The 24,398-nt window shown below is 49.7% G+C and overlaps 1 protein-coding gene across 4 annotated transcripts; it reads left to right on the forward strand.

The window, feature by feature from the left end:
- Positions 1–536: 536 nt before the first annotated feature.
- Positions 537–24,151, forward strand: CYSTM1 (cysteine rich transmembrane module containing 1). 4 transcript variants are annotated; one of them, XM_072935131.1, is made up of 3 exons: positions 537–670; positions 12,120–12,361; positions 23,697–24,151. In XM_072935131.1, the coding sequence occupies exons 2-3, from the start codon at positions 12,139–12,141 to the stop codon at positions 23,801–23,803; spliced, it is 330 nt and encodes a 109-aa protein (XP_072791232.1). In that variant the 5' UTR covers positions 537–670; positions 12,120–12,138; the 3' UTR covers positions 23,804–24,151. The 4 variants fall into 4 exon arrangements, with proteins under 4 accessions (XP_072791232.1, XP_030139843.2, XP_072791233.1 ...); XM_030283983.3 differs by having other exon boundaries at positions 614–636; XM_072935132.1 differs by having other exon boundaries at positions 615–666.
- Positions 24,152–24,398: the final 247 nt, after the last annotated feature.

A 24,398-nucleotide genomic window follows, 5' to 3' on the forward strand; every position in this document is an offset into this window, starting at 1 on the left:
GAGGAACAGGGGCATGGGGAGGAACAGGGGCATGGGGAGGAACAGGGGCATGGGGGGGAACAGGGACATGGAGAGGAACAGGGGCATGGAGAGGAACAGGGACATGGAGCGGAACAGGGGCATGGACAGGAACAGGGACATGGAGAGGAACAGGGGCAGCGGCAGCAGCTGGGGCAGGGACAGGAGCAGGAATAGAGGCACGGACAGAGATGGGGCTGGGACAGGAACGGTGGCAGTAGCTGGGACAGGGCAGGAATGGGGCACGGACAGAGACAAGGACAGAGACAAGGGCAGAGACAAGGGCAGAGACAAGGGCCGTAGCTGTCTCTGTGACGGGGCACGGAGAGGTGCAGGGACAGAGACAAGGGCAGTAACTGGAACAGGGACAACGAATGGGGCAGGGACAAGGACAATAGTTGGGACAGGGACAGAAACAAGTGCAGAAGCTGAGACAGGGACAACGCCAGGGACACGGGCAGTGACAGGGACAGGGGCAGTGACAGGGACAGGGCCCGGGGCCGCCCCTCCGGCCACGCCTCCATTATGGCCACGCCCCTTGGGGCGGGGCTAACATCGTGACGTATACGGGGGCGTGGCCTGCCCCGTGACGTCACCGTGCGGCGGGGTGCGCAGCAGGTGCGGGTGGCGGCGCGAGACGCGCAGGGCGCAGGTACCGGGGCTCCGTGAGGGGCCGGGCCGGGCTCGGCTCGGTGGGTACGGGGAGCGGGGCCGGGCTGGGCTGATGAGGAGGATGAGGAGGATGAGGAGGATGAGGAGGAAGGCTCCGCGGGGTGAAGGGCCGGAGCCGTCCCGTCCCCGGGAGCCCGCGGTGGGTGACGGCGGAGGGGCCCGCTGCCCCTGCCCGGCCCGGGGTCCCGCCTGCCCGCAGCCCCGGCCGTGCGGGCTCTGCCCGGAGCCTGCCCCAGCCCCTCCGGGCTGGCGGCGGAGCGGGGCCGGGGCTCCCAGCGCTGCCCTGCCCGGCTGAGGCTGAGCGCGGTCCCGCGTGGGCACGGGTGGCACTGATGCTGAGGCTTACTTCGTGTAGAGCAAGAGGTATGGCAGTGAAAATAATAGCGCTGCATCGGGTGTTTTAAAGCCACTGTGGTTGTCCTGGATTTGTGCTGTCTGTTCCATAGCTGAGGACGCCTCATTTGGATAATTAAATGTCATGGTGAAATAGGAGAATGAGGGAAGGAGTGCATTTGTCTCCTGTCTCTGCCGCATGGATGTGCCAGCCCTTCTGACGGCAGTGGGCAGCCCCGCTCTGTCCAGGCTGCTGCCAAGAGCTGTCCCACTCATCCCAGCTTCGGGTTTAGCTTTATCTGAAAGGAAAAAAAGAGGTGCTTTGTGTGCCTGTACTACGAGACGTGTGTGAACAACCTGACTGTAAATAGGGTAAGTCTGGGTAAAGGTACTGAGTGTGGGTGAGTTATAATGACTGTGCTGAGCAGCTGCCTTCTCCTTGTGCTGTGTAAATACAGTGATAGGATACAAGGTGTGGGAAGTGCTGCTGTGCTAGCAATGGGGTTTCTCATCAGTTGCTTAAATAATAAGTGACTCTTCCTAGAAGTTTTTGATGATGATAATAATAATATTACTATCAGGTAGACTGAGGAGGAGGCTGAAAACACTGAGACTTTATAAATTTTTCCAGTCGTATTTCAGTGCTTTTTGGGGACAATCAGGGATTAATGTGCATGTTAGATAATAATCTTCTACTGCGCAGAATAGTGGTTTTACCAAGCACAGGAACTTCTGCAGCACAAAGTCTGCTGCACTCTTCCCTTTATCCACATGCTATAAAGGCCATCTTTGTTAAATACTGATTTGTCATTCCCCAAATGGTGTGAGAGCTGTAAGTGAAAATCTGCAGAGGCTGGTGGGTGTCCTTGCAGCAGAGGTCGAAGAGGAGACTGTCCTGTAAAGGAGTGGCTCTGACAAGGGTGGGGGCTCTGTGTGTCTGAGCAGACCCTCGAGGCGGTGCCCTGGTGTCAGAGCAGAGAGCTCAGCTGTTCTGCTGCCCTGTGCCCCCCAGGTCCATGCTACATTTAAAACTGGTGGTGGTTTGCTGCTCAGAAAACCAGAGGTGTTTGGTGAGTGTAAGCAGAGATGTTCCTGTAGCATTGCCCTGGGATAACAGAGAAGTACCTGGAGGTCTTTGTTTGTATGCCATAAACAGAGGAGCTGCCTGTTCTGGGATACTTCTGTGCAGGATTAGATGAATATGTTACCTGTTTTTGTTTTTCTACGAGGCTAGAGCAAGTCTGTGTAACTCTGGATGTTCAAGAAACAAGTCTGCATTTCTCCTGTCCCCTGTTTGTGATCTCTCTGTGGCACAGCTGGAAGCTTGTCAGAGTTTCCTGAAAATTTCTCGTGGGAGCTGGAGCCTTGAATGGGCAGATTCACTCATTCTCTGCTGTCAGTATTGATATTTTCTACTCTCTGGGTTGCGTATCCTGCCTTTCTCAGCTTCCTGCTGCTGACCTCAAACCCCATGGCTCAATGAGTAGAAAATAGCACTGTCATTTCTGGGAAGAGGGGAAGATAGAAAGGAGCACGAGTCATTCAAGCAGGTGGTCAGTATTGCCAGGCTTGGCATCCTGCCGGCAGCAGCCCGGGAGCCTCGGAGCCCGCTCAGCCCAGCGTGGGAGAGACTGCCTTCCCCAGCATTCCTGGTGAAGTGCTTGGCCTCACCCCTGCTGAGGGGCAGGCAAATGCTGGGCTACCCTCACAGCTGTATCCTAGGAGCTCTTCTAGATGGGATCCCCTTGTGTGGAATTGCCATCACCACCTTGTCCTGGGTGGGAGCAGTGCTGTGCTCCAGTGCCTGCCCACAGCTTTGGGAAATGGACCTCCTTGGAAGCAGCTGGTCTGTTGTATTCCTTGTGCTGAATAAAAACTGCTGTTTCTGTCAGTGAAATATCAGAGAGAGAGAATTCCACGCTAGGATCATAATGTATTCTTGAGGTATTATTTGGCCTTACCAGCTACTGAGGGCAGTCCTCTGAGGTGTGGAAGATTTTCAGCCCCTGACAGGGTAAGGCAAAGGCTTTCTTGGTTTGGTGACCACTGGGAGAATGTGGGAGCAGCCTGTGACAAGCAGACATTAAAGATGATTTTTGCATATGCCCTACAGGCAAAGTAAATCATCATGTTAGAGCCACATGAAAGATGTGGAAAAGCAGAAAAAGTGAGAAAACATCGAGGTGGGTGGAAAAATCTCAGTCTCATTCCATTTTCCAGCTTATCATGGAAATCTTTTTCTGAGTAATGAGATCTCAGCTGTAGAAAATGCCTGTATTTCTTTCTGCACACAGCAACACAGCCTGCCTTGGGAGCTGTGTGCTGCTACCAGTGTGCTTCTGCCTGAAGTGTTAGAAAATCATCATGCTCTGGGTGGTATATCCCACTTAATCCACTAGTGTTTCAGAGCTGGGGAAGTTATCCTGAAAGACTGCTGCTGTTCCATGGCTGGAATGCTGCCAGAACACCATCTGAATAACATACAAATCTGTGCTTACTAATTTTCTTGCCAGTCAAACTGTTTGTTTCACGTTCTCTTCTCAGACCAACAAAGCTGCTTGCTTTAACTGTTATTTGCAGGTCTAGTTTTACCTGGCAATCAGATGTTTTCATTGAGTTTTTTGTTGTTTTGGTATTTGTTGCACCTTAAAACAGTCAGTACCCCACTTTAACAGCAAACTATAGTCGTGTATTCCAGGAATTATCTAAGGCAATGCATTATACAAAGACTTGAACAAGAGCAGTGCATGCAAAACCATTCAAAACCTGAAATCAGGATGTTGATGCTTCTCTCTAAAATGATTTCTGTAAAGGACTTTGCTTTTTAGTTTGTTTTGCCACAGGCACTGCTGTACATGGGCAGAGTCTCGCCTGGTGTGTCAGCAACAAGTACCATGGCTGACACCACCTGAGGGGCTGTCAAGTGATGCTTTCCAGCTTTGTAATTGTTAGTTCCTGGTGTTAAAGTATATTTCATCCAAAGATTTTCTAAAACCTTTCATTAGATGTCTGAAAAACTGGACAATTTCCTCCCCATAAAGTTACAGTTCACGTAATAACAGTAGCAGGGCATTTGATTTGGATTTTTTTCCCCACTAATGTTTTATTGTAGGAACAATGTCAGCTTCATACTTTCCTTCTGCCATGCAGAACATGTAGGTAGACAGTGGGTAGGCAGTAAGTGATGGGTAGCATCACATCTGAAGAGGTTTGTGTGTTGATAACAATTGATGAGACATTGAAATTTGTCTGAAGAAGGAAAATCCTAGCATGCAGTCCTGTGTGGGTGTGAGGGTGCATTGGTAAGAGTTCTGTGGAGATCTATGACTCTGAAGCTCCACAAGGGATGTTGCCTCTGAGGCAAAAATTGTCAGCACGGCAGCCCTTTAGCACTGATCAAATCCTGGTTTCTGAAACCAAAGTCACCTGGAAATGTGCATATCCATTGTGGTTTTGTCAAGAAGGCAGGGCAGACCATGGGACTGGGGAGCTGGGACAGTTTGTAGAGACACCAGCATCAGCGTCAAACATCATTTGCACTTTCTATTTTCACACATGGGCAGACTTCAGATCTCTGGAGGACACCAGGAGGAGGGAATACCTGGCTCAGGAAGGTTAAATGCTTGTTCATCCAAACCACTGTTCAGTGCACAGAGCTGCCTGATCCAGTGCTTCAGCCACATGAGCAGCAGCAGTTGTTTTGTGCAGGAGATGTCTGACAGCCACTCAACTAAACATGAAAAAATGCCCCTTTTCCTAAAGACTGTGAATGTCCTGGAGTCCAGGACACCTCCTAAGAAAATTGGCTTGAATAGAGAAGTAGGTTTTAGCTTTTCCTTTTCCAGAACAAAACTGGGCTTTTTGCTTTTGCCTAGACCTGCATTTTGGAAATTAAAGTGGTTTCAAACAGCATTTGTCAGAAAAAGTGGGGGCAGCTCTTGTTCCCCCTCACCTGTTAGTCCAGGCTGATGGAGCTACCTAGTGAAGTGGGAGGGCAAACCAGGGAGGAAGCTTTTCCTGGAAGCAAACTGAGCAAGAATGGAATCTCTTACAATAGCTTTCATACAATCACTAAATGGAGCTGACAAATAAGCTGGTAAGAGGGAAACACGGGGCCAATGCCATTTAAAAGCCACTTGTGCTCTTTTTCATTTGGCTACTGTTCATATGAAATGTAATTTAAATGCTAGGCAGGTTGCCAGGAGCTGGATTGTTGATGTTAAATGTACTTTCCATTAGACCTCTGTATTGGAAAACTGCTTCCTAGCGCTGCAGGCACTGGAAGGGGTGGGTTATATCTGGATGCCCCAGTTGTCCTTCTCAGGCTCTGGCCTCTCACCGTGCCCTCCATCTTCATCTCTGCAAAGACCAGCTGAATCAATACCTGCCATACCCAAAACGTGATTCCTCCTGACCACAGCAGCACGAGGTGCAATGCTTATTCTGCTGTCCTAAAAACAAGCAACTTCTCACCTTTAAATTCCAGAAATCTGCTAATTGCTTTTAGGTTGTTGTGGGGAGTTTTCTTCTGTGTTTCAGACTGCTAATTTTCTTTGGTTTGTTTGTTTGTTTAATTTACTAATCCCCCATTTGCTTTCATAAGGATGTTTCTTGCACTGTTCCTTATGCAAGAGAAAGTGTTTCACCCTGTTTCAGCACCCTGGTTAGAATATCCTCTCACCTCACATGCACAGTTCTTTATTTAATGGATTCACCTGCACTGGAGATTGCATTTGAAGGATCTGACTTGCAGGCAGCTGTCCATAGTGACTGGTATTTCTTTGCAGGTGGATTAGTAGCTGTGAACATCTACTGTGTACAAATGCAGATGGTTTTATGCATGCTCTCCTCAGTTTTGCCAAGGTCACAAGGTGCCAACAGGTCGAAGCAGATTCCTACTGCTCTCCCATCATTTGGGCAATAATTATGGTGGCCATAATTAGTCTGACCTCAAGAGATGTTTGGGAGCGCCAGCCTTGTACGTGGCCTTTTGGAGGGGGGTAAAGGGTGAAACTGGGTCATCTTGGCAGGCTCTGAGGGGTCTTTGTTTGGGCACCCCTTGTGCTAACAGAAAGCGTTCTCTTATTCTCTTCATTCTCGGTTCTTTTCATGCATCATGTTACCTCCTGACCAGAAGTCCTCCCTGTCCAGGCCCCCAGGCTGGGCCATAGGGCTGCACTTATGGAGTGACGTAGCCAAAAGCCATCTAAATTAGGCTTCCTGACATTTTTCTCCTAGTTTTAGATGTGGGTATTTGTGGATGGTGAGACTTCCCCAGGTTGAAACCGAGACTGTTTTCAGAGACTGTGTGTTGTCACTTGGGTGAGCAGTGGGGTGAGCTGTACGTGTGCAGTGACAGGCTCTACAGGAGCTATTCCCACTTGGAAGGATCTCGCAGTTGCAATTACACACAGTGCAACTTGAGCTCTGTTTTTAGCTTGATGGATGGCAAGAGCTGCCCTGGGAGTGGGCTGGGAAAGGGGTGGGAAGCAGGAGACAGCTGTGGCACTGTGCAGAGAGAGTCTGCCTGCTTCCTCCTAGACAAATGTGATGCTAAAAGGCACAGCAATGGCTGGAAAGAATAATCAAGGAATGTTGCAGGCTCTGTTGAAACACAGTCTGCAGCTCAGAAGAGATGCCTGAAGAAAGAAAAAGATAACAAATTCATGAATGTGCTGGAAGAGGAGGATCAGGAGCAATGACTAGCTCTGTAACAGCTGCCTTGGTTTGCTGGCCTTGTACAAGGCAGTAAGTGTGAAGCAATCAGAAGTTTTTTCAAACCCTAATGGTGAAATTTGTTTCTCTAAGGATTGGGTGCCAAAACAGACAAGCTAAATATATATGTGCATGTAGTGAATGCAAAGTATTATAGTTCTGTACTTGCACCTTTTGCTAAGCCTTAGCCAGGTTACCGCTGTTGAGGGACTCATATTCTCCCATAGGATGGTGGTTCTTGCCTGTTGGTACCTCTGTGTGTGCATGCACCTCTGGTGTCATGTGCATTTTCTATACAAAACCATACTTCAGAGACTTCTGGTTTGCAGACCTTTTGAGCAATGGTCAAAATCCTTCTGGATGGAGTATAATAAGCAGCTTGTTTAAAAATGAAATCCTGCTGTTGGGGTAGGGAAAATAATGTTTACTTAGCAGTGTGGAACAAAGGAGTTTGAATATAACTTAAGGAAACAATGATATACCAATGAACTTGCCCCTTAGCAAAAGTACTGATGCTAAGTACTTTTGTGGGGAAGAGGAATAGGAACATGGTTTGCCATTTTCTTCAGATGGATTAGCAATTTCTCTGTTGTTAAGCAGCAACAGACAGGGCAAATGCTTAGTGACAGTCAAGGAAGTCTCTGTTTGCAAGGAAATCTCTTTGTGAGGCTGTCAGGGACCATTGAGCTCTGTAGTGGCTCTTCCTGCTGGATCTCCTGCAGTGACATGGCAAGCAAAGGGCTTTACTGATGGTTGGCTTCTTTCTTTTGAGCTTTGCCTCTGAGAGGTGCTGACCAGGAAAGCCACAGATACCAGTTCTGATGCAACATCACAGGGGTTGGTCCTGGTTGTAACTCACACAGAATTACTGGTCGGGGTGAGAACCCACAGCAAAGCTTGGTGATACGTTTGACTAAGAGCTCAGGTATGTTTCTGAAAAGTATCTGCTTCATGATTCAAAACCCTGCCATGCAAACACATACCCATGTGAGTAAACAGGGCTAGGAAGTGTGTAAAGTCATGTATGAGGTCATGAGGCTGAAGGAAATCTCAGTGCTGTCACACAGCTCAAAAAGGGCAAGTAGGGATGTGTGTATGTGTAGCAATCTGGCAGTGAAACTGGGGGAAAGATTCTTTCCGAGAATTTAGGTTCCACAGCTACCACCTGGGTTTGCTGATTGTCTTGATGAATTCTTCAGGAGTTTCCTCACTCATCACAGACAAATCCCCAGTGGCTGCTGAAAGTGTTCATGCTGTACACTCTCTTTTATCTCTTGCCTAATCTCAGTTCTGTTACTTTACCCTCAGCTCTTCTTAATCTCCATCTTTTCCTCTGTTCTGTTGTTCTGCTGTCTCTGCCCAGGAATCTGTACAGCTGTCAGTAGGCTGTGGCCAGTTTTCCCCTCAGTACCTCTCCCATATCAGCAGATGGAATCTCAGTTACTGCCTCCACTCCAAACCTGCCTTCTCTTCAAAAACTGTTTTGACATGGCTAACAGGGAGCTGGTAAACAAAGAGCATGAGTAGTTCTTTCTTGTTCCCTATGCTGCCACTTCCCTGTTTGCTCTAGCCAGGAATTTTAACTCCTGACCATTTCACAGACATTTCTGCAGAGCTGCTGATGTGGAGGTTTTTTTGTTCACCCCCCATGTCTGTAGGTTTTAACCAGGCTCTCTTCTTGCCACACTCTTTCAGGGGTTTCTGAGTTTTACCAGGTACACCCGATCCCCATGTCAGCCCTTTCTGCAGAGCTGCTTTGTTACCTGTGTGGTTCCACTGGCTCCAAAGGGATTCTGCCATGTTCCCGTGCTGGATGCTCGCACAGAGGCCAGGCAGGCTCCCTGCTTGGCTACCAAAGGGAGTAAATAGCCAGTCCTGATGGAGAAATGTGGCCCCCAGTGGTCCCAGCACGAGTCCCCGTGGTAGGGGAGCAGTGGAATGCCTGAGCTGGTTATTTGCTGACTGAATTTGAGTTCACAGCCAGCTGAAGAATCACAGCATCTGTTAAACCTTGCTTCAGCACTAAAATACCACTGATATTGAATGTAGATAAATGTATGCATATGAAGGGACAGAAGGGAAGACTGCCCTTCGCTGGAAAGGGTGGGCTGAGTTGATCATCCTCTTGAGCACAAGGACTTCGAAAAACTGAAGAGATCCAGGTGCATCTGCTGGAGTTGGACAGTGCTCATCAAAGCAAGCTAAGCCCAGGGAGTTCTTAAGGTTTATGAGCAAAACATGGTCTGTTGTTTGCTGCCTTTGAATGCCGTGTGTGTGTGTATATAAAAACACATGTATTTATACCTAGGGTGTGAAATTACACCCTTGAGCAGAGAAGGGGGACATGGAGGGAGAGGTCGTCCCCTGCCCAAGGAGAGGCTGGAGCTCTTTGATCTGGAACAGGGCATTCCCACATGCCACCTCCCTGGTTTGGTGCATCCCTAAATTCAGGAGGGTGACCTGCTGCAGTCACCTTGATGGGGCAGGAGGCAGTTTACTGCTCTGTAGAGTGGGTCAGGGAGGCTGAGCAAACCAGGGCTTCACAGGGTTGGCTGGGCCATGTCTGGGCACCAAATGGTTACTCTGCAACATGCAGTGGTCTCTGGGTACACACACACACACACACACACTCACTCTGGCCTTGTTCTTCCCTGGAAACTTGTTTTTGGATGTTATTTTGGGACAATTTTCTGGGTTAGATGAGCGTTAGTGGCCTGGTATGTCCCAGTTCACTAATTGACTGCACTGAAGTGAGTTGTAGGGCTTGCTGCCTGCCTTTCCCTGCCTCCCTGAAGGAAGAATTGCTGGAGACTTGGTAGGGGCATTGCATTGCAGTGCAGTGGTTAAAGAGTCTTGAGTTAAGTTTATATTGTGCTTGTCAGTTTTAAAGTGAGCAGTTAAGTGGTCTGGCTGGCCTAGCAGTGGAAAAAAAAAAAAAAAGCAAGCTGTAAATAAAATTCCTGTAATCCCTGGCATTTGGTTAAAGCAGTTAAAACTCTTGACAAAGCCATTAAAAGACATTATCTGCAGGGTATAACACTGCCTTAGAAGTTAGCTGGGACAACTTCTTTTTGAGGGGAAGAGGAGGGACAGACACTGATCTCTTCACTCTGTGAGCAGTGACAGGACCCAAGGAATGGCTGGAGCTGTGTCAGGGCAGGGTTAGGCTGGATATCAGAAGGTATTTCCTCCAGAGGGTACAGGGTTAGGCTGGATATCAGAAGGTATTTCATCCAGAGGGTACAGGGGGCACTGAACAAGGAATGGTTACACCCCCAAGGCTGCCAGAGCTCCAGGAGCTCTTGGACAATGCTCTCAGGCACAGGCTGGGATTGTTGGGGTGTCTGTGCAGAGCCAGGGGTTCAACTGGATGGTCCTCGTCCAACTCAGCATGTTTGTGATGCTGTGGCTATGCCTTGTCGGAATCTGTGGGTATTGGTGATTCCGAGATTGTAGAAAGTCTCTGTCTTTCTGCCCCGTTGCCAAAGAAGAAGCCACAGTTCGTCTGTGCTGGTTTCAAGGTTGTCCATTTTTGCCTATCTATAACAAGTTCTGCTGCCCTGCCGCAGGTCCGTCCTGCAGGGCAGTGTGCGGGGCTCTGCCCCTCAGTGGGATGGTACAAACATTATATACAAAAAATTACGTGTACTATATTTACAATAATGTGCCAATATCTATCATCTACGTTGAACAGTGTGTCCCCAGCCTAAACCAATAGAAAAATGCCAACATCACCAAGAACATGGAGGTAAGGAAGAAGAAGGAGGAAGAACAGGATCAGGCCCACTTTCCTCCATCTTAGAACTCCTGACCCCCCTGTACAAAGTAAAACCCCCCTGTACAGGTGTTAAAACCCCCCTGTACAATACTAAAAAATTTTACCCTCTAATTTGTGACTACTTTTACTATATCATCTAACCCTCTGTGACTGCTTGTTCCACCTTTAAAGTTGGTAATTCATTCCATGGTTCAAACTCAAAATCACAGCTGTTTTCAGCTGCTTGCCAGGGTCTAAAATGCTTCTGACCAAGGCCTGGAACCTCTAAAAATGTCTGAGGGACATTTTGAGTTCCGACAATGCCTGGCACAGCAAGATGAGCTCTAGGATGAATTCAGGTGAGTGACAGCTGCAGCCTGTGAGCCTCGAGGGCTTCTCGGTGTCCCCCAGGGCAGGAGCAACGTGTAAACAAGCGGGAGCTTGGGATCCTTCCTCTGGGAGGGTCTCCCAGGCAGTTTAGGAGGCTGTAAACAAGCAGCTCCTTCCACGCTGCCGGGGACTGCGGCAGCTGAGCGCAGCCCCTGGTTCTGCTGCCCGGCCCGAGAGTGGGAGCGCGGTGCTGAGCACTCAGCCCGGCTTCGTGCCCATCCAAAGGGATCCTGATCCTCCTGGCCAGCCTCTCCCACTGCAACCCAGCAGCAGCAAGCCTGGCCGAGGCAAAATAAGCTCCTGGTATTTCTCCCTGTAGCATGTGGGAGGAGGTGTGTAGCAAAGGGGAACTGGTGATCTGTCTGCACCCTGTAATAGGGGAAGGAAATAGCAGGGTACAGCTGCTTCAGGCAGGAAGGTTCCTGAATTTGTAGGATATTAACATACACTTCTGTTTCTCAGACAGGGAGAAGCTTCAGGAGCCTAATGTAAGAAATGGTTTGCTTAGTCATGCTGCTTAGAGGTTCATTAAAATTGCAGTATTGTGACAGTCTTGTCTTCTGATGGCTGTGCCATGAGTAATACATGACATGGGTTTTATGAGCATCAACTCTCCAAGGTGTTTTTAATGTTGCTTTTTGAATGAGGCTGACCCAAGGCCCTATTTTTTTGTGGGTGCTTAATGATTCAGTTTTGTATGGCTGGAAAACTACACAACGTGCTGGGGTACAGTGTTATCAGGAAATTATTCACATACAGCCTTGCTCCACAGTGGTCTGGAGGCTTTAACAGAACTGTAATGGATATTTGAGTTCACTCCTTCTCCTGTCAAAGCTATGCCTGGAACAGGCATCCTTTCAGATATTGACAGAAACATGAAGTAATCACTTCTGAATCTCTCTTAAAAGCATTTTAATCATGAGTGGAAGCAGAGGTTTTTGCTTTGCGGCTGCAAGACTTGGGTCTTAGGGTGAATAGCTGATGCAGGACTGGAAAGCAGCATGTTACTCCTGCTCAGCTAAAGTTGTGTCACTCAGAAAAATCACTTCAACTCCTTCCATGCCCCTGCCCTGTGATAGGGTTAAAATTAAATTTGCTGCTTGACTAGGTATTTTGAAGTCCGTTCCTCACACAGCATAGGGCCTTTGGAGAGCAGTCTGACATGGAACTTGTATGGTCACGGATGAGCAGACAAAAGCAAACCAGTTGTCCTGTTTGTTTCCCTCTTTTGCAGGGCAGATTCTGCATCCCACATGAGCTACGATAATCCTCCACCGTACCCCGGCCCGGGCCCGACTGCCCCGTACCCACCCTATGCACAGCAGCCAGGGGGCCCCCCCGGCCCCTACCCCGGCTATCCCCCCGGGCCCTACCAGCCAGGCCAGCCAGGCTACCAGGGATATCCCCAGTACGGATGGCAGAACGCACCTCCACCACCGCCAGGACCGGTGTACGCAGACGGGCCGAAAAACACAGGTATGGTGGGCAGCTGCAGCACCGTGTCAGGGCACTGGCTTGCCACACGTGAGTACACACTGACCTTGAAATGAAGTGTTCACCAGCACCTGGCCCTGATGACCTTGGAAAAGGTGGGGACGTGTTTGAAGTGGCCATTTTGTTTACAGCTTGTTTTCGTGCTTTATTTTGCTGTAGTGTCTCTAACACTTCTCTCTCTGGTTGTTGGAGGATACTGCTGAACATCCTTAGTGCTGATTCCTCAAGGGAATCCTTATGCTGAGGTTGTTGCACAGGCTTTAGATTTGACACAACTCTCATTCCACCTGTCTATTGGTTGATGAGTTTCAGCCAAAGGCTGCACAGTTAAAGCTCATAATATTCAAATGTACAATTCTGAAATAATGGGCCTCGGTTTTTTGAAGCCCATCAGTATCTGTCCAAGTGATCTACTCATTCCTGGGCATTTTATTTTTTCTGAAGTGATTATCATTCTGTGGAAAAACCCATATTTCTGGGGAAGGGAGGAAGGATTGCGTACCTTCCCTCTGGCAGCTGGCTGGTCTGTCTGTGTGCCACATCCCCACAGAATGGCACATTGCTATGCCCTGGCACCCACACCTCTCCTGGGGCTTGCTGCAGGCTCAGATTGCCAGAGCAGAGGCAGAGAAGATGATTAAAGGACACAGCTTCTCCTTTCTATGAGGGGAAGCTGAGAGAGGTAGGACTGTTTAGTGGGTTTGAGCAGTCTGGTGTGGGTCTATCGGGAGAGCCTAAATTTTAGCAGTGAACAATTGGTGTGAGTGAATAAGAACCTGAATTAATGGCAAATCATGAGTTCTACTTCCTCTATAACAGAGTGAGAGCCTTTGAGGAGGAGGCAGCAGCGTGGTGATGCTTCCCACCACTTCCACCACATGGACTCAAAGTGTAATCAGGGGTTTCCCTGGGGTTTTGGGGTGGCTAAGAGATGTTTCTTAATACTAGGCAGGGGACAGCTCCTTGTTTCCCATGTTGAACATCTTTGGTTGGTGCCACTGTTGCCTTTTTGCTCTAGCCACACAAAGGGATGTGCTGGCAGAGGCTGAGGGGAGATAGGGGCTGTGGCTTTGGACAGTCTGGTTTTGAGGCAGTTCTGCTGCCTTGGAAACTTGAAGGATCTCATATCAAACTGGATCAGGGAACTGATGACACTGAATGTCCTCTGCTCTGCTCACAAACGTGTGGAGCAGCACAAAGAAATTGGAGGGGACAAGCAGTGAAGTGTTTGAGTATCTTTTTCTGAGAGCCCAGGCTTGTTCTGCAGGAGGTTTGATTTTGTTAAGCCTAAGCTAACACAACTTCAGCTCTGCAGAAGCAGCACTCCAACCCATAAATCAAAAACCTTTGGTAAGTCTTGTCCTTGAACTGCCTTCCTGCAGCTACAGGTGGTCTCTGAACCCACCCTGGGAGCCTCTAGTTTGTTCTGCTTTTGCAGAAGTAGATGTAAAAAAGTGATAGAATTGCAGAATGGTTTGAGTTGGGCAGGAACACCTTCCACTATCCCAATTTGCTCGAAGCCCCATCCAGCCTGGCCTTGAACAATTCCAGAGATGGGGCAGCCCACAGCTTCTCTGGGCACCCTGTGCCAGGGCCTGCCCAACTTCACAGGGAAGAATTTCTTCCCAATATCCATCTAACCAAATCCTCCCCAGGACTGCTTTCCATCCATTCTCCACCCAGCCTGTGTTTGTGCTTGGGATTGCCCCCACCCAGGTACAGGAGCTTCTGTTTGGCCCAGCTGAACTTCATGAGGCTCACATGCCCCCACCTCTTCAGCCTGTCCAGGTCCCTCTGGATGGGACATATTTATTTTAAACACATTTATTAATGTCTGCAAAGTGAAGTCAGGGCTATAACTTTGCATTTGTCTGCAAAAGCTTTCTTTTTCTTCATTCTCCTTCTGTTAAACACCTTCCACCCCACCCCTTGCTCCTTTTTTGGCCAGTCAGAGTGGAACTTGATCTTTGTCCTCTTGCACTGTAAAAGAGCTTTCAAAGGGGCTTTGTTTAAGAACTCCAGGAGTGTCTAGTTTAGAGTGATGTCTCAAAAAAAGCTATTTTTTTATAAATCTGTTACACTAGTGCTATGTATCTGTTGGTGCGGCTGAACTACTAACATAAAAAATTTGCATCTAAATTTAATCAAGGCACTGCAGTCAGCCTAGCTGGTCTAGTGTGACTTCGTGTGGCTGTGGTGTTTCCAAACAATTATCTGGGAAGAGCTACTGTGTGGATGCTTTCCTTTCAGAGCAGATGTTTTGCTCTCCTACGTGACTTTGCTTAACCTAATGAATTAAGCTAGTCCAGGTAGTACATTAGTGTTTCTGAGCAAATATATGTCCACAGTGAAAGCTAGGAAATATGCTATATTTTAAATTCTGTGCTTTATTATTTTATTGTGTGGGCAGAGTGCAAAGTGGGCTCTTATGTTGTAGATCAAGGCCAATGTGTTAATGCTAATGTGTGGAAGTAATTATGTATCATATTTTGGTGTTGAGTGGATCACACAGATGGCAATAATTACTGTTGAGCTCTCAGAATCTGATGGTAAAGTAGCATTTTATGGTGATGGTGTTGTTTCATCTCAATTTGTAGTTTGTCAGGACATAGACATAGCCTGTCCACCTGGCCCTTGGAGAAGTAAAAAAGCCTCACATGCCTCACTCTCTGTATTAAAGCTGCATCTGAGATGTAACAGGGAAGCAGCTTAACCTGAGTGCTGCTAAGGGTAGGAAAGAGAAAGTTTTCGCTCTTCATTGAGTAGTGTCTCTGCAACAAATAGGTGAGAAAGGGATGTCACCACCTTTTCAGTTTGCCATTGGGCAGGGGGACAATTAAAGGCTTGTTGGAGGAAGCTGCAGTCCAGAGCAGCTCTGAACAAGGAGGACCTGTGTGTTCCCCTCTGGACTGTCTGTGCAGGATTAGCCAACCACGAGGATGTCTGGGGTGCAGAAATCAGCTTGTGGTTGTGTGTTACAACAGTGGTGGAGGCCATATGACTGCCATGTGGCCACCCCCACAGGGCACTGTGGGACAGGGAGACTGCAGCTGATCCCAGTGTTCCATGTCCCCTTCTCCCAGGGGGATGGAGTACAAGCTTGCACCCCCTCAGAGTCACCCCAGCTACCTCAGGGTGTGAAAGGCCTCAAAGCAAATGTTTTTTCTCCACATAAAGGAGCAGCAAGCTGGAGAGCCACTGGTGACTGGCTGAGGTGGCACAGAAGCCCTCATGGGTTTGTTTTTTTGGATGGATGCTTTTAGGCTTCACCAGGTTACTGATATCAAAGCCTCCAAAGAAACCCCAGGTCTCACATCTTGCTAGAGCTGGCAGCTGACTTGGCTGTTGTTCATTAGAAATAAACAGCTTGCCCTTTGCCTTTAGAGATGATGATGTGTGTGCTGAGCCTAAGGGACATTATTCTTAATGGTTCTGATTCAGCTTCCTAGCTCTGGGAACTGACGTGCTGATCCCTGTCTGCAGTTTTCCTGCTGCAGAGACTGAGTCTGTCCACACAAAGTCCATGTGGGTGAGAGTTCCTGGAACAGGGCAGATGTGCCACACAGTGCTTGGTGTGGGTAGAAGGAACCTGCCTGCCCCAGAACAAAGCTGGGAAACACACAACTTTAGCAGTGTGGTTCCTGTGTGCAGCATTGTGCAGGTAGCAGGTTCTTCTTTACAGCAGGGGCTTGCTTAAGAGAAAAAAAAATACCTCATTCCCCCATAAGGTATGAGACGATATCTTATTTCCCCACCAGTATTTTCATTATTTGTTATCAGCTGGCGTAAGGAAACCACAGTAACTGCTGACTGGTCAGCTGGTACTTTCTTGTCTATGCAAATTAGAGGTGAAATGTAATGCAGCTGATAAAGGTATACTTTAAAAAGAAGTAGAATGAGCCAAAGTACAAAGTGACATACTAATTCTAAAAGCAGAAGCTGATGCTGGCAATTTGAGCAGTTTTATTTCTACCCCCCTCCCCATTGATACATGCCAACGTAATGGATGAGGCTATGCCATGCTGTGCCAGAGGGAACCAGGCTCTGTCAGCAGGCACTGAAGGTGAACAGAGCTCAGGATTGCGTCTGAGCCATTGTACACAGAGTGGAAATCTTATTCTGGAAGTTGATTACTTGTAGCAAAGCCAGCTGCGATAAGAGTAATAGTCACAGTGATGCTGTCTGCCTCCTAATGTTTGTCCAGCTGCAGGATAAACAGGTCACCAGGATACAGGCACTGCCTGCTGCTGCAGGGCTGCATGGGCTTTCCTCTTTATCTGTCTCTGTGTGGAAAGGAAGGGACTGGAATCATTCTGGTGAGCCTCTCCAGTGCCTTTCAGTGGTTACCCCCTTGCTTCCCAAACCGTGTAGAGCTGAGCCTTCCCCAGCAGGAGTTAATTTGGAGGGACAGGCTTTCTCTCTCTCTGTTGACCCTTTCTAGAGTAGTCTGTCAGAGCATTTAGTTTAACTGTTCCTGTACCTTCAGGACCTGCAACTCCAGATGCTGGAGTCCTGCCAAAAAAAAAAATTAAATCTTGGCAGTTGTCCTCTTATCTGCTTCTTATTCTTTAGTGTGTTTGGAAACCCAGCGTTCTCTCCTCCAGGACTGCTGTATCATCCCTCCCTCTGTTCCTGGCTGCACAAACAGCAGGGGCTGTTGGCTGGCAAATAGTCCTGGGGCTGCTGTCTCAGCTCACCTTCACTGCTTCTCACCCCCAAGGAGAGAGTAATCTGATAAAAAAAAACTGATGCAAAGAAAATTATTCCCAATTCAGGTCCAGTATCTGAAATCATGCTTCAGACAAACTGGTCTCAGGAGGGCAAGGCTGGCTCCAGTGTGGGCTGATTGAAAGGAGGCTGCTGTTCCAGTCCTTGTCAGCTGGCACCAGGCTGGGTGAGGAGCAAATCGTGCACAGCCTTTTCCCAGCCCTGCACCGACTGTGGGACTTGGCCCTATGGGGCTGCACAAAGAGGATCTCACTGGGGCAGTTCTTTTGCTTTAAACTGGGCTTTGTCCTTCCTCCTGTTAGTTACCCAGAAGTTGATTGCAAGACCCTTGTAAGATGAAGTTTGTGCTGTGTAAATAAATCCCCCCCAGCCAGGTCTTGTTTAACTGTAGGACTGATGCTGATTTTCAGTGTAAGCACTGACACAGGCTGAGGATTGTGCTGTTCTTAGACCTGCAGCTGACTAGGTTAAAAACATCTTGCCTTAACAGGAAACTAAAATTTTACTGATTTAAAAAATGTCAGAGGAAGTTCTCAAAATCTGTAGTTTTGGAGATGCCTCTCATCTGTTGTAGTCTAAAAACAGGCTGGAGGGTCTGAAGCCCTCAATTATTGTACATTTAAGTTGAGGGAGAGTTTCTTTCTCGTATGACATGTCTCCTGTGCACTTTCTAACCTGTGTGCTGGGATTTTTGTGCTTTGGAGAGCTGGCTGATGCCTGCTGACATCCTGCCGAGACCTGAGCACTCTACAGAAGGTGTGCTGACTCCTGTAAGGAATGCTTGTGCTTTTTAGAGAGGTTGAACCCTTCCCAGGCACATTGATACACCATAAATGCTGATTGGTATCACTTCCATTATCTCCAAGATCTCTTAATCCCATCCCTGTGTGTTCAGGTGACGAATCAGAATCTTTTCCAGCCCTGAGCTCAGCTGCAGGAAAATCTCCTGCCTGGTTCCTGCTGAGCCCTAAGCCGTGCCTGGCTCCCAGGCTGTGTGTGAGAGGGGAGCAGCTTTGCCCAGTGCAGCGTTGGCTCTGGAAAGTGCTCACTTGGCTCGCCTGCCCAGTGATTTCCCTGAAATGTGTGGCCTGCTCAGCTTCCTGAAAGCTGAAACAGCTTTCTGGGGTGAGCTGCTCGGAGTTACGGGAACAGAAAGGCAGGAATTTTCCAAACCTGCTGAACCAGGCTGTGGCCGTGGAAGAGGGCAGGTCTGATACCTGGGCAGAGTAGTTGGGGATCAGTTGTTTCTGCTTGAGCCCAGGCTGAAATCTGGGCTGGGTCAGCAGCGACTGACTGGTGGCAGAGGGGATTTGCAGGTGGAAGTGCCTGTACTCTGTGGTATTTTTATTCCATGACACTTTCTGCTCAGGTGGCTCTGGCAGTAGCCATTTGTGTTTGCAGCTGCGAGTTGTGAAATTTTTTCTGAGCATTTTGCAGCACTGTAAGATTTTTGCTTGTAAGTGGGCTGTTGAATTTCCATCTGGCTCCGGTGTCTGTTTCAGGAGTGTACTGAGGTATTTCCTGAAATCTGAGTGTGGTCTCAGTAGAGACTGTGCACACAGTGAAAGCCTCAGGGCAGGAAGGAGTTGGGGGGCTGGAAAATAACAGGCCTGAAGCTGTTAGGCATGAGCAAATACCCTCAGAGAGGAGAAAGAACAATTAAATGCCTTCCTTGCCAAGGGAGTTAGATCTCATCTGTGTCCAGGCTGTGCCCTGGAGGCCTCATGCAGAGAACAGCCTTGGTGGCAGCCCATATGAAAGTTTAGTCCCTGTTCCCCAATCTTGCAATCTCTTCTTCTGCCCTTGCTGCCTGTGAGGGGTTTATTTCAGAAGTGGATGTCTGGGAGGTCATGGCTGGGTGGCCCTTCCTCCTGCAGCTCTGGGTCTGCAGACCAGAGTGTGCACCTCCAAGAGGGGCTCAGGGACATTTCATTTCCTGTTGCTGCCACTTCTGCATCCCTTGGATATACTTGTGCTGACTTTCCCTTCTCTGGCGTCCATCCTGAACACAAAAGCTTTCCAAGGACCTGGGTGAGAATGCTTTGAAGGTAAAAGCAGATGCACAGGCTGACCTGGCTTAGCAATCTGCTGCAGACAGCACAAAATCATTCTAAGTGGTGGTGAGCAAGATTTCTTGCTTGCTGAAGAAAAGAAAACAAAGCTCTTGGTGCAGAAATGGATTGTGATAAAACCCACTTAAATGACAAGTGGGAAGAGGCTTATGAGTCCTTTCTCTGCTGTGCACTCCCTCCCAGATGAGACTCTAGAATTAAGTAATGCTCCTGTTCTGACCAGCTGTTTCCATTGCAAGCAGCCATTCTGATGCCACGGAAGGATTTGGGGGCTGCAGAAGCAGTGATTGGTACATTACCCACTGTGCTTCCCCTCACGTGCCCCAGGCCTTGTCTCATAGCCAGTTGTGCAGGTGAGGGGTCTGTGGTGGCACCAGCTGGGCCAAAGGAGGGTGAACGCCAGGACCCTGGGATTTGAGCCCTCCCAGAGGGTGGTGGGTGCTGAGCTGTGCCCTCCACCTCGGGCTGCCCGGGCACTGAGCCTGCCCCTTGCTGCCTCTGTGCCTGGATGTCATTCCTGTCGTACCTGGGATACCCAGGCCTGGCCCTGTGATTGCACCAGCACTCCTGGGAGAGCTTGTGGAGCTCAGGGGCTCTCAGGCACCATCACAAACCCCGTGGAGGTGAGGTGGTACCTTGGCAGTGGTGTCTGTGTCTGGATCCTGGCAGAGGATGGACTCATTCTGGCATCAAAGCCCTTGTACTGCAATCCTTGTAGACCCTGTAAAGCACTGCAGTCAGGGGCATTGCAGTCTTAAGATCACGATTTTAGTTTATGCCAAACTGGGTGAAAAGTACAGCTCATTCCTTTCCTTCATGGAGCTAATGATTAACGTATTAATTAGGTGTGAGAAGAAACAAAATGTATATGCTCAAGATAAAGTAGACTGTACATGAAATAAGAAGGTATTGTGGTGTTTGTTTTAAAAACAAAGTGGGAGTTATTTGAACTAGTTTGTGCAGGTCACTGCTGTGTGATTACAGGGAGTGATAGCATTTTCAGGGTAGGCATGATTCATTGTGCTTTATGCTCTTTAAGGCTGATTAAGAGGTGGGAGGGTCTCTCAGTTTATACCTTCTCCCATCCTGTTTTAGGAAAAACAAGGAATCCATCAAAAATGGAGCCTAGAACCGAGTGCTGTCTAGTGCCTCCAAGAGAAATCACCCTTGTTTCTCTTCTTTTTGGGAACATCAGGTTTCTGTGCTTTAGGAGTGGTTGGAGTGCCCAGCCTTGGCCAAAAGAGAGGCACAAAGCAGCTAATGAAGTCCCCAGTAAGGCTCACCATAGAAAAACTGGGTGGCTTTAGGTTGGAGGCACTCAGACACTGAGGAGTCTCACAAAAGCCACAATTCCCTTCATTGGGAGATTTTGGATTGGGCTTGGATATGGTGTTTGAGGGGGGTGACATTGTGTTTGTACAGCACTACTGCATGGGCTGGGCAGAGTGGGTGAAGCTGCTACCACGTGCTCTTGATGTCCTCAGGTACTTGTGTCACTCTGTTAGTGCCCAGAAGCCAATGGTCAGGTGCCCAAAATGAGCAGATTGGTGGAGGGTGTCTCCAGGTAGGTGAGAGGCTGGGCTGGGAGCAGTTCATCCAGCCTGTCTTTGAGCTGGTTTTCAGCTTGCATGCTTTGGTAGCTGTAACTGGACAGCTGACCTCCCTTTGGCTGTCCTGCTCTTCTCCTGTCCTCTGCAAGCCCCACGCCCAGAGCAGAAAAGCTGTTTAATGCTGCATGTCTGTGGTTAAAATCTCTCTGGCAATTTGTGTGGTGACAGCAACAAAACTGCAACTCCTGAAGCATTGATGTGGCTTCAAAGAAAGCTTCACAAACTGTGAGGAGGGGTGGCTGTCTCTCTTCAGAGCATTGTCCAGATGCTCTCCAAGTGTGAAAGCTCCAGTGTTGATGGTGTGCACACTCAGAGTGGCAGAGCTGCCCTTGAGACTTGCTGTCCTTGGAGAGGAGCTCTGCAGTGGAAGGGAGCAGCCTCTCAAATGTGTATTTCAGGTGTTGTCTTTGGGGCATTCATTGAACTTGGAAGGTTTTTTTGAAGTACCACAGCTGCCTGCCATGGGGGAAAACCACAGCTTTTTTTCAGAGGGTTTCTAAAGAAAGGTGCTTTTACCACAATGTGCTGCTGGTTTATGTGGCTCCCAGCTTTTAGCAGAAGAAAGAAGAAGAGGACACGTGAGTGCTGTTTCACTGTTTCTAACAGAAAGGCTCACCCCAAACCCAGGGTGAGTCCTGGAAAGGCCTTGACATGGCTGCTGTCCCTTCCCCTGTCCTGCCCCCAGCTGTTAGTGGGCAGCTGTGCCTGTCCTTTGTCCAGCTCTGGGCAGCCCTTCCAGGACAAGCCATGGCAGCAGTGCCAGGGGCTGGCTGACAGGGACAGGGGTGATGCCCATGGACACTGTGACCCCTTGTGCAGCGGGCAGCGTCCAACACAAGCCAGCTGAGAGCAGTGGGGAGAGCGCCCAGCTCCCTGTGCACAGGCCCAAGCTTGGGAAAGCCTTTTCCTTCAATATTTCAGCAAGTGTTTCATAACAGCACTTCGTACGTGCCTTGAACATGCTCTGTCGGCTGTCCCTGACACTTGGCTGTAGCTTAAAACTTCTAATGGATTCATCATAAATACTTCAGGCAGACACTTCTCGCAGTCCTGGACAGCTGATTTTAACTGGGACAGTTAAAATCACTCCTCCTGCAGTGTGGATCTGGATGTCTCTGGGCCCTCAGTTCTGGGTATGGCAATGCTCCAGCAGCAGCAATCCAGCTCCCCATGGCTCAGAGGGGGGACAGCTTGAACCTGAAGCTGGTTGGAAGCCAGGGCTGTGTGAGGGCTCCACACAGGCATGTCACCATCTTACACAGGACTCTTGGAGCATTTGATGTGTGTTTTGCCTCCACTGATTGTAGCAGGACCTTCTCAGAGCAAGCAAACACACCAAAGAGCTGCTTGTTTAGAGCTCCTGGATCCACAAGGTAAATAAAGCCCAGACCAAGCCCCTGGGTCACCTCTCCATGGAAAACAGGCAGAGGGCAGAGCTGCTGACATGCTGCTGTGCAAGGTCAGGGCTCCAAGCCTCCATGTTCTCTTTGCAAGTCTTCCAGGCGTGGCTTTGAGTGCAGGGGGGAGAGAGCCCTGACCAAAGTCCTGCCTGCCATGTGACATATTCCCCATGGGATGGGATGGGTCTGTGGTCCAGCCTTTCAGGGGGATGAAAGAGGCAGCCAGGCTCACAAGTCGTGGACTTGTTCTGCACTCCTTTTGTTGTGGCAGGGGCTGGCCCTGGGGACAGGAGGTCGTGCAGCCTCCCCCTGGCAGCAGCACAGGGATCCGGGTTTCCATCAGGTCCTGCTCTGCTCCTGCTGGGAGGTGCCAGCCAGGGCTCTGCAGGGGTGGGCAGGGACAGCAGCTCCTGAGGGAGGAGAGTGCGTGGCACCGCTCCTGCTCCAGCACAGCTTGTCACAGTGCTGCCACCTCCTCCGGGGCTGAAGGGAGAGACATTCCATCCTGACATCCCTTGAGCAAGGGCTGCAGGCGCTGTGGCTGAATGGTCAGAGGGAAGGGGGACAGCAGTGCTGTGCTGGTGCCGTGCAGGGGCTCCCCTGGAGCTGGGCTGTGCCTGGGCTGAGGATACCTCTTCTCCTTTATTCCCTTGATGAGAGGGAATCTGCCTGAGGCTCGGGCACAGGCTGTCCCCAAGCACAGACATTTGAGGGGTATTGGATTCCCCCTCTCTGCCTCACTTGGTGTCAGGTTTGTAGCATCATGTGAGCTGGAGCACATCATCCTCTGCCCATCGCTCTGCAGAGCTGAATAGTGACTGGGGAGGGGTTTCCTGGGCACAAAGCAAGCTCATGGGAGAGCCAGGCCGGTGCCATCAGCTGTGTCCTGCCCAGGCTTATGCCTGCCTGGCTTGGACTCCTGTGTGAGGGCACGTTTCCCACACAGACCACAGCAATCAGAGCCAAAAAAGCTGTCAGGAAGGACAGTCACTTTGCCCTCAGACTGATGCAGTTCTGGGTGGGGCAGCCTGGGCTCAGAGAGCAGGAATCAAAGATAAACTGTTCCCCTGTCCTAATGGGCCTCAGGAGCTGGCACAAAGACTGAGCAGCACACTGGCTGAGACCCTCCACCCAAAGCTGGGGCTCCCTCCTGTGTGCTCAAGCAGCGTGCAGTAAATCCCAGCAGACTGCCAGGAGCCTCTGGCAGAGATGGTTTCTGTTTGTGGGGCGATACCTGGAGCCTTTGGGCACCTGCCCCTTGGCCAGTGGGGTGTCACTGCACTGCCACCTCCTAGCCCGTGCCTCGGGTGCTGAGCTGACAGAGCAGGAGGGGCACAGAGCTGGAACAAGGACTGGTCCCTGTCAGGACGAGTCCCTGCCCTGTCATCCCAGGGAAGGAGGCGGTTCTGTGCGTGGCTGGAGCAGTGCCAGTCTGGGCCACCCCTGGTTCTTGTGCCACCCTGTGCCGTGACTGTGCTCGGTGCTCACAGCCGCTCTCTGCCCGCAGTGTACGTCGTGGAGGAGCGGCGGAGGGACGACACGGGCGAGAGCGCCTGTCTGACGGCGTGCTGGACCGCGCTCTGCTGCTGCTGCCTCTGGGACATGCTGACCTGACGCCGCTGCCGCCCCGCCGCTCGCCGAGCGCTATGCAGGCTCCCCACTCCTGTCCCGACTTCTTTCTGTTACTGTAATCAACGCTCTGCTTTGCACAGCCAAGAGTTCCCGTCTGTCCGTCCTAGCGCCTTGTCGGGGTGGGGGGTGCACTCCTTTATTTTAGTAAAGGAAAAAAAATCCCTTTTTAACATTTCTAAGACTTTTGTTGTAACTTTGAAGAATGTGCTAATGGTGTATTTCAGCCAAGGGCATTCTGATGAAATGTATATTTACCAGTTGAGATTTTCCTAGCCCTAGAGACGAAGACGTACGCAATAATTAAAGCCAACAGTTGATTTTTCTTCACTAGGTCCCGGCTGTTTCAGTGAATCTGTCTGCAGGGTGGGCATCCCCTCTGGTGCTGTCTTTGGCCTCTGTAGGTGGGACTTCTCAGGCATCTCCAAGCCCCTCATTGCACACAGGGCAGCACAGTCGGGTTTTTATCCTTATGTTTTTCCCTTCTGGAACCAAGGCCCTCTCCAGCAGCTCCTGGGACAGCAGAGCTGGGAGAAGCACAGGCTGGGCTGCGGCGTGTGCCCCAGCAGCTCCTGGTCCC

This window comes from Taeniopygia guttata, chromosome 13 (genome assembly GCF_048771995.1).
Source record: "Taeniopygia guttata chromosome 13, bTaeGut7.mat, whole genome shotgun sequence".
Taxonomy (NCBI): Eukaryota; Metazoa; Chordata; class Aves; order Passeriformes; family Estrildidae; genus Taeniopygia; species Taeniopygia guttata.

What these genes read in the sequence shown, in the direction of transcription:
- CYSTM1 (XM_072935131.1), top strand. Translation starts at nt 12,139, where the DNA reads ATGAGCTACGATAATCCTCCACCGTACCCCGGCCCGGGCCCGACTGCC. An exon ending in AGACGGGCCGAAAAACACAG is followed by an intron (nt 12,362 to 23,696) that starts GTATGGTGGGCA and finishes CTCTGCCCGCAG; the next exon opens with TGTACGTCGTGGAGGAGCGG.